This window comes from Montipora foliosa, chromosome 7 (assembly GCF_036669935.1).
Source record: "Montipora foliosa isolate CH-2021 chromosome 7, ASM3666993v2, whole genome shotgun sequence".
In the NCBI taxonomy this organism is placed as follows: domain Eukaryota; kingdom Metazoa; phylum Cnidaria; class Anthozoa; order Scleractinia; family Acroporidae; genus Montipora; species Montipora foliosa.
In genome coordinates this window covers 41,286,198-41,295,565 of record NC_090875.1, presented here as the reverse complement: position 1 = coordinate 41,295,565, position 9,368 = coordinate 41,286,198, and the positions used below count along the sequence as shown (strand labels likewise).

The window sequence follows — 9,368 nt, the reverse complement described above, 5'->3', positions numbered from 1 at the left end:
ATTTTTATTATTTTTCAGTTCGTTTTAATTTCGATATAAGCATGTCGCATATAGCAGAAAAAATCTAAGACAAATAGCGTTAAATGATCTAGTGATGACTGTATATAAGCGACCACCGTTTAATTTTTGATAGCGCTATTACCTTTCCGTGAGGAGCTTTATTTATTCGATGTTCATTTGCAAGCCTTTTGCTTTTCTTTTGCTGATGAGGAAATATTGTCGGGACAGCGTCTTCGTTTAAGTCGCGTTTACGTTTTCTGCCGGGCAATAGATTGAGGTTACAGCAGCTTTTGAAGCACTCCTTCTCAAAGTGCACCGAACAAATGTGGCACTGGCTAAGTTTTGGCAAATTTGTCCTTTAATACTTTTTTTAAGGGCAGTCGATGGAAACTTACCCTCTTTTGGAATCTGACCGTTCTGTTTGAACAGCCAACTACGGCACATTCGACCATTTTGGAGCTGATGTTTTTTTATATGCGCAGTGACGTCACGCTATGCGCCCATCTCTAAATTATCGATTATCATTAATTCCTAATTAGCTCCGAATTTACTATTATCAATAATTTAGGGAAATGCGTCCCTGGACTTATGGTAGCAGGGGAAAAAGGTAAATAAAATTTATATCCGTGGACTGGATTTCAATTCAGAGTTTCTACTCTTTAGGAACCACTCCTTTCAGCGTCACCACTGAGAATTAAGACAGAGACTTATTTAAGTCTCCCATAGGATATCACTGCTGAAGAGTAATTAGGCCTAAGCTAAATTAATTAGGCCAAAGCTTTGAATTTGAAATGTTAGCATTGTCATGAAGTTTGGTAAGCAACGTTTTGCATTGTTTGTTGCCAAGTGATAATACAGCATCGTCAAATATTGTTTTCAGTCTATTCAGCTAGCGGGGTGGTGGTCAAGTGGTTAGGTGACGGGTTAGTCAACAAACATTCCCAGGTTCGAGTCCTATGTCCATAGACTGGAGTTGTCTTTGACACAAATATGTCCATTTCCCATAACCCATATCAAACTTTCAGTCTTCTAAATTAACGGTGATCGTAAATTTTGAGTAAATTACGACTTAACGATAACCCATAATTCTGAGAAGAGACCAGGTTGACAGAGGAAATCTCATTCTTGTTCCCAGTTCCCATTGTTTCTCTTAGTCGGCAGGGCCTTCGCACGAGGAAGCAAAGAGCTCATTTCAGGTCCCAGATTCAATCACTTCCGGTGATCATGTATGAGTCGTCAATAGTTCTAAACATGGCGGCGCTCATGGCGTTATATTCGAAGAGTCTCTCTGTGAAGTTTTAAGAGGCCTCAACTTAGAGAATGTGTCCCTTCGTGTCGAACAGAAAAAAGCAATAAGTATCATCGTAGTTTTAAACAAAGACACCCTGATCATCTTACCAAAAGCCCACGCGCCACATCGGCCGTTTGTACTTCCGGTTTAAGATTTTTATTGTTCGCAAGCCAACCAATGAAAAAAATTTGAGTTTCCTTTGTCTTCAGAGCCCTTCGTTTTCTCGTGCAAAGGCTCTGCGGGCTAATAGAAACGATGGGATCTGGGAACGAGAAGATTAAACCGGTTCAGGCGGACATTGTTTTACCTTTTACAATTAGATAGTTTTGGCTAATAATAAAAATGGCCTTAAATTAATTAAAACCCGTTATTGGTTTACTGTTTACACTTGTTATTTTAGCCTTAAGTATCTTTCCCCGAAGCTCACAGCTCGAAAAGACTCTTAGCGGATGCGCAAAAGAAAGAAACAAGGCAACTGTATATGGGTCCAGTTCTTTTTTTTGTGTAGTATAAATTGACCCACAATTATTTTTGGGAAAAGCTATCCTCAGTGCCTCACACGTTCTCGAATTTAGGTATACGCTGAACCTGTTTTTGCGTCATCATTTGTTTTTAAATTGTCTGACAGGTACCCCCAATCGCTATTTATTGGCCGAAAAAGAGGGACAAGAAGAATCCCGCTAATATCAGGCTGAATATTTGCTCTTCAAATGAGCTAACTTTTGGAATGTTTGCAAGTATATCGATCACGGAAGGAACTGGGACATATTGATGGACATAATGTGCTTGTTAAAGGGCTCGAAAACCGTAGATGGGTCATTGTATTAGCTACGTTTTCTGACTCACGAAGCTCCAAGGCGTTCTGCAGTTCTAGTTCATCTTGACCTTAGACGTTCCGGAAAATCTTGTATTTTGCTTGAAATTGGATTTTAATTAATGATAATTAATCTTTAAGAACTTGCAACGCATTTCTTAACAGTCGCCATTCGTAGCTTCTTTTTCGCGAATCGGTGGGGATTATTTCATTTGCAATTCGTGTCACTTTGAAAGTGGCGAGAAAATCTTGACATGACAAACGTAAGGGCAACGCGATCTCTCTCTTCAATGAACGTCGAGAATCTTACGTCGATTCCTGTTGGAGGGAGTAATATTTTGATTAACTACGCTCACAGACAGCGACCAAAGCTTTATAGTCCTCAGAAAGATCGTGGCTGGGCTTGGGCCGTATGTGCTGGCTCCTTCATTGTCATGTTTTTGGTCTTCGGTATTCATACGTCGTTTGGTGTTCTTCTCGTTGTCCTACTGGACCATTTTAATGCTAGAAAAGCAAGCACCGGTAAGTCAGTTGAAGTTCATTCTTACATGTGCCCAGTTGCATTCTGCAGATGAATCCGCGTTTCAAAGTGATTCAACGATGAGTCTAGCAATTTCTTAGACACCTCGTTGGAATACACAAATCGATGTATTTTAGGAAGACATCGCTTCTTTTCTTATTAAGCATAAAAAACAAAATCATGTCGAAAATTATCCTGGTAGTTAACCGTTTCATTTCTGGAAAGATAATTTCAATTACAGAAAATTTCCTTTTAAAAGATCGATTTGAGAAATGAAAGCGATGTATTTCTCCGACATTATAGAATTATATTTGCTCGACGGTTTCGTCCCTTTCCTATATGTAAATTTAGTACTGTATGTATTGTAAAGTTTGCGGTGAATCATATATAACGAGAGAGCTTATTATCTTATGGTTCTCTGTAATCTTTCCTAGAGCTTTCAGCACAATGTCGAATGTACTTATTTCATTATTGCGTAATACAAAAAAAAAAAAAAATAGGTATTTTGGATATCACTCAATGTTTTTTGTCGGTCCATCAGCGAAAGTGTCTTTGAGCGAGGAAAGCAATTATAAGTCATAATATAGGGCTTAAATTTATTTAAACGTGATATGTGGTCATCAGCGAGTGAAAAACTTAGATTAATGGTCGGAGAAAAGATTAAATGTGTTTTAAAAAATATAAGTTGCTTTCGGCGAACCGCTCGAATTCTAGTTATAAAATATTTACAATGCAAAGAAGTGACATCACGATTGCTTTGGTCATGCAATATCTGAATCGCACGAGACATTCGCTTCTTTTGTCGAAAACAATGCTTAACTCCTTTATTATACTAATTTTCAGTTCAAGGAAACCAATCTCTGACGAACAAATAGCGATCCTTTTTACCAAAATTATGTTTGTGGAGAAGCAAAAAAAGTCACAATTACGTGGATTTTTCTCTTCATTTCGTGGTTTTCACATGATTACCAAAAAACGAAGCGAGTCAAAAAGGTATTTTCGAATTCTTTCAATTCAGTCTCTGTTCCTTGGCCACTGAGTCCGAGTGAAAGGTGTCAAAATTAGTCATGGTTAAAGAAATATAACGAGAAAATCACCTTTCAACCAATCACTGTAAAACCAAAAGCGAGTTTATTACTTAAGCAAATCACGTTGAACCAATCAAAATGCGAAGCGAATGCACACAGCCTGTAAGTAACCGCGCGAAAATCGCAATTGTTTTGATTTTGCCGCTCAGTGATTGACTGCGAATGAATTGGCGCCAGATTTCTAAATTTTTCACCAAGGACAGTACGTTTCAGTGCGTTATGCGAAACTAAAGAAATTACCAACATACTAAGAGGCCATTACCCAAGACTTACTGACAATCTGTTATCAGGCTTGTCCCTATCGGCGTCAAATGTGTCTATTTTCAAACCAAGTTTTGCGCAAAAATAAACAATTCTCGGTTTTTACATGACGTCACGGCGGCCATATTTGAGCCCCTAAACAAAGAAATGGCGGCCATGTTGGAGCCCCGACCAAATCCTCCGGGAATTCAACTCTATTATTATGCAAAAGTTTTCTTTTGTTTTCGTTGAAAAACGGCTGTTGATCACGTGAGTGAAAACAAACAATAGACCAAATCGGCCAACTCAATGATGTACACAATTCAAATATCCCAGGGTGAAGAATCTTTTTGTGTTGCGTTTGCATTATGAAGGCCTGGGAAAACGTCTTTAACATCCGCTCGATTTTGTTGAAAAGCGACGTCAAAATCAAACGGATGTTGAAAAAAATGTCGAAGCCCTTTTCCCGGGCTCTAAGGGCAGATTTACACGGTACGACTTTGTCGCATGCGACAACGGCTTACGACAGGCCCACGACATGATTTACGATTGTTGTGTTCGTCAGAAAATCGTAAGCCATGTCGTAGGCCTGTCGTGAGCTTGTCGCATGCGACAAAATCGTATCATGTAAATCGGCCCTAATGTAGTATTCACATTTAAATGATACGAAAATGCCTGGAACAGAACGTTTTATTCCCAAATGGTTTGAATTGGGTACAAACACGAAAATAGCCGATTTGGTCTAATTTTCACCCCAAAAGTTGGTTTAAAAATATATACTTTTCCGACGCTGATAGGCCAATTTGGATAAATCTTACTCTTGGGTGATCGACTCTGAACCAACCTATTTTGAATAATTAACAAATAATCAATGCCGCATACAGGTCTCTCAGAGCCAGGTAAATGCACATTTCACAAACGCCATTTAACGTATTCTTTTACAGCTTGGATCGGTTCAATTTCCATCAACCTTCTCTTCCTCTTCAGCCCCGTCACCAGTTCTCTCGCCGGTCGATATGGTGTTCGCGTTGTCACCATCGCTGGAGGACTGGTTATGAGTATTGGACTCTTCCTCAGTTCCTACGCGCCTAGTCTCTTCTTCCTCTACATTAGTTATGGCCTTCTCTTGGGAATTGGCACCAGTCTTTGCGCAACAATGGTTTTGATTGTTTCCGCGGATTATTTTGACAAACATCTTTCTCTTGCCACTGGAATTGTTGCATCTGGGAGTAGCTTTGGAACGTTAGTCTTAGCCCCGACACTGCAAGTTCTTGTTGAAAACTTCGGCTGGCGAACGACATTTCGTATTATGGGACTCGGTGGCATAATGATTACTTTTACGGGCTTTGTTTATAAAACGGTTAAACCGAGCCCAGTTCAAATTCCTCCAGAGACAAACCAGTGTTTTGACTTATCTGTCTTGAAGAATAAGGCATTTGTTCTGTGGACCATTGCAACAACTGTCGCCGGATTTGGTTATTACATACCACATTTCTTCTTGGTAGGTCAATTTGCTCCTTGTACCATTTTTCACTATTAAAATACAAATTTTGCATTCCTTAGCATACAACTTACTTCACCGTTTTCCCCACGACCTCACTTGAGTATTCTTAGCTAACCGACCTGCGGTAACTTCTGACCTCGTTCTCAGTGCCCGTCCTGGAAACGAGGTTGGGTGAAGTCAATTTGAGCAAAGAGCTTCTGGGATGAACTTACTGCCTATTTTAAGTCATTGGAAGACAAAAACAAAAACAACAACAACAAAAACAGATTCATGATCTGATTTCCTTCGTTTATCTCAAAGTCTTCATTCTTTCCCACCAGGTTCGATATTCCGAAGATTTGGGTATATCGTTATCCAAAAGCACCTGGCTCATTTCCTACCTCGGGATTTCGTCGGCGGTCGGTCGTCTACTGTTCGGGCGTATCTCGGACGTTTGCAGTTTCAAAAACATTCACATTTACCAAACATGTATGTTCTTATCTGGATTAGCCTCTGTTCTGTGTCCTTTCGCAAACTCATACTGGGGTTTGGTTCTGTATGTTGTGGTGATAGGAATTTTGGATGGTTCTTACATTGGGTTAATGTCAATTGTGACTTTAGACATCGTCGGTGTGCATAAAATTTCCTCTGCGTGGAGTATACTGTTCTTCTGTCAATCATTTACTTATTTATTGGGTCCACCAGCAGCAGGTACGTTAATTACTAACAACTTAATGCGAGCACTCGCTCGAACCAGCTGGTTATTAAAAACCATATCCTTGCGCGGGCTCCAACCAGGCAACACTGAGGGCCTTCAAATAACTGAGGAGAAAGTACTGCCTTGGTCATATGATAACTGCAAATGGTTTGACTTTCAAGTTTTCTCTGATCCTGTCCCAACGTGAGGCATTAAAGAAACCCACGCATTGCTCTGGAAGAGTAGGGGTCGGAATAGGCCGGTTTCGTATTCTAACGGTTGGACTGGATCTAGCATGAAATGGAGGCTAATGCGGGCAAATTAATTTGCATTTGAAAAGATTTGCCCGCATTAGCCTCCATTCCATGCTAGATCCAGTCCAGCCGTGAGAATTCGAAAATGGTCTATTCCCGTTGCTGTGGCCGTCCTTTGAGTGGGCTAGGTCGAACGGTTCATATATGTTCCCTTCTGGTCCATTCACACTGCTCGGAAGCAAAAATGGATTAGATTAAATGGGACATTTGCATGATGGCGCCATTTGACTTCAAGTACCAGTTTCCGACAGGTTTTGCTTGTCTGGTGCCAATTAGAGCTGTTGTCATTTTTATACCGCAGGGAATACAAAATTTAAAGAAGAAAAGAAAAACAAACTGAATTCTGGTAGTTGTAGTCACACGGACGCCATCGTGAAAATTGCCTATTGGGATTTTTGGCTCTGCGGATAGAATTAAAACAAGGAGTACATTGCCATGAGGATATGGGGAATAATTCATATCCTGTTCAAGTTTGTTTCCACCCTGCTAGCAGAGCCTTTCTTTTGCTTGAGCGATTTTGGCGTTTTCGAGAAAGGCTCTGCATGAATCGAGTAAGATCTTTATTGAATATGCGCTGCATGTTGCCAGGATACAGTCTCGAACCCAAGCCTAATATGCCAGATCTCGCCGCCATCTTAGTTTTTCATGGTACAGCGGGCTCAATTATAACCACTAAACGGACCCTCGCAATGGCAAAAACGGTTTGACGAGAGAAAACAAGATTGACTAGTCCAGAAGTTCGGGCTGCGGCAGCTTTAAAGAGTTGACGCGATTCAGGCAGAGCCTCTGCTCGCAGGGTGGTCTGTTTCAGGCTTTTCTTTCTTTACTGTTGAAGTACTGTGACGTTTATAACTGGGATTATCTACGAGTTAACTTAATCCTCTCCGCAGTTCAAATATATGGCTTTTTGTATAGAGCGACTTTCTTATGACCTCGAAAAAAGTGTTCGCAATCTGTTTACCGGACCAATGTTTGGCAAGATTAAAACAAAGCTTCTCCTTATTTCCGCTAAGGAAGCTCCTAATATGGGCAGTGAACAGTTCAATTGCCCAATCACGTTACTGCATTTTAAATGACGTTAAAACGAAATGTCGATCACTTTCCAAAAAGTTCCATGGAGAGATGACGCTGTTTGCGTCCACGTTCGCTGAGCCAATGAAAAAGTGTAACTGTTTTGTATTTTTGTTTACGTTCTGCTTTTACGTTTATTTTTCAAGATCATATCAAAGTCACTCTGTGACTGAACTCTCGTCAGTAGCCCATTTCCGAGTTGCTGCATGCCTCAGTTTCAAAGCGAGTTCTGGTGCACAACCATTCAAATGGAAATGAGTTGCGTATTCTTGTGCAAATCAAGCTCATGTCCCTTACAATAGTTGAGCACCAAGACTCACTTCGAAACCGAGACAAACAGCAACTCGGAAATGGCCCATTGAAAATTTATTTTGCTATTTCGTTTATTATTATGCCCCGACATATTCAAACACTGGATAACTTTATCGACTTGATAAGTAGCTGTCCAGAGTGAAAACTATACAGTTTGCGTGAAACATTGACAAAGGTTTTGTAACACTCCTTTACTTAGGGGGTGTTTACATGAGACCGGGACGAACTCAGACCAGTGTGAAATTTTTGCAGCCTTTTACATGAAATGGGGATGAAATGCTTGGTGCCTGGGGACGAAATGATAACTATGCTTTGTGTAATAAATATATGGCTAACCCAAAAGCATACAGGCTTGAAATTTATGCGGCTTTGAACAACTGAGGCCTGGTATGAAACTATTTACAATGATGAAAAAAGTTAACACGTGTTTCTTCAATTTTTAATACCCAGGTTTCATGTACGATTCCCTGAAAACGTTTAAACCTGTGTTTTATTTAGCCGCTGGTCCGATGATGTGTGGTACCTTCTTGTTATTTTTTGGAGCTCTCTGTAAGCCAATCTCATGCTCTCTCGGTCGGGAAGACGTCACCAATCTCGTTCCCATGTGTCCACCGAAACCCCACAACGGAAGAGCAGCTACTTCGAATAATCACCACCAGCCATCTGTTACATCTCCATTGATTGTGCTTACAGAGCTCAAGAAAATAGATCCTTTAATAGTTGTGGAGCGACTTACAGTGCTGTGAAATTTGCTCTGGATTACTGAAATTAATATATCTGGAAACCAAAGCTCCTGTGATATAATCCACAGGAAATTATTGTCATTGTCTTTTTCTTCGTCTTCGCCTTTGCCTTCGCCTTCGCCTTCGCCTTCGCCTTCGCCTTCGCCTTCGTCTTCGTCGTCGTCGTCGCCTTCGCCTTCGCCTTCGTCGTTGTCACGGACTTCGACTTCGCCTTTCGTCATCGCCTTCATCGTCGTCTCCGTCTTTGCCTTCGCCTTCGCGTTCGTCATCACCTTCGTCGACGTCGTCGTCGTCGTTGTCATCGTGTTACTAGGAAGCTTAAGCGCGCTACGTTTTTGGACGCATGCGGCAACCAGAAATTAACGTTTCGCATGCCGGGATAGTAATGTCTCCTGGATTTTTAAACTAATCATCTCAAAAGATACTTAGCGATGTAAATGTCTTTCGGTGAAGACAAGTTAAAAGGGAAAACATCTCACTTTCGGTTGCCATCCGCGTCTCAAAAACTTCGCCTGCGAGAGAGTTTAAGCAAGGACGGCTATGAGAACGTTGTCTTAAAATGTTATTTCCTGTTATTGTTGTAATTTTGCAAATTACTCCAGTTCGCTTGGCATGGAAAGTGTGTATCCACATTCCAGGAATAAAATTAGTGAGAACGTTGTGGATAGTTAGAGAGAGGTGACATTTATTGCGAGGTGCTCGCGTCCGTTACACAATCTCAAATTTGTTAATTCCACGTCCTGATGTTAGGGCTGTTGTTAGGGCTGGTTCCCACGAGCGACTCAAAGGCAAACA

General features: G+C 40.8%; 1 protein-coding gene across 1 annotated transcript; it reads left to right on the top strand.

The window, feature by feature from the left end:
• The first annotated feature begins 1,958 nt into the window (after nucleotides 1-1,958).
• On the top strand, nucleotides 1,959-9,368 carry LOC138011009 (monocarboxylate transporter 10-like). Its single transcript, XM_068858029.1, has 4 exons — nucleotides 1,959-2,627; nucleotides 4,898-5,454; nucleotides 5,778-6,147; nucleotides 8,281-9,368. The coding sequence occupies exons 1-4, from the start codon at nucleotides 2,360-2,362 to the stop codon at nucleotides 8,574-8,576; spliced, it is 1,491 nt and encodes a 496-aa protein (XP_068714130.1). The 5' UTR covers nucleotides 1,959-2,359; the 3' UTR covers nucleotides 8,577-9,368.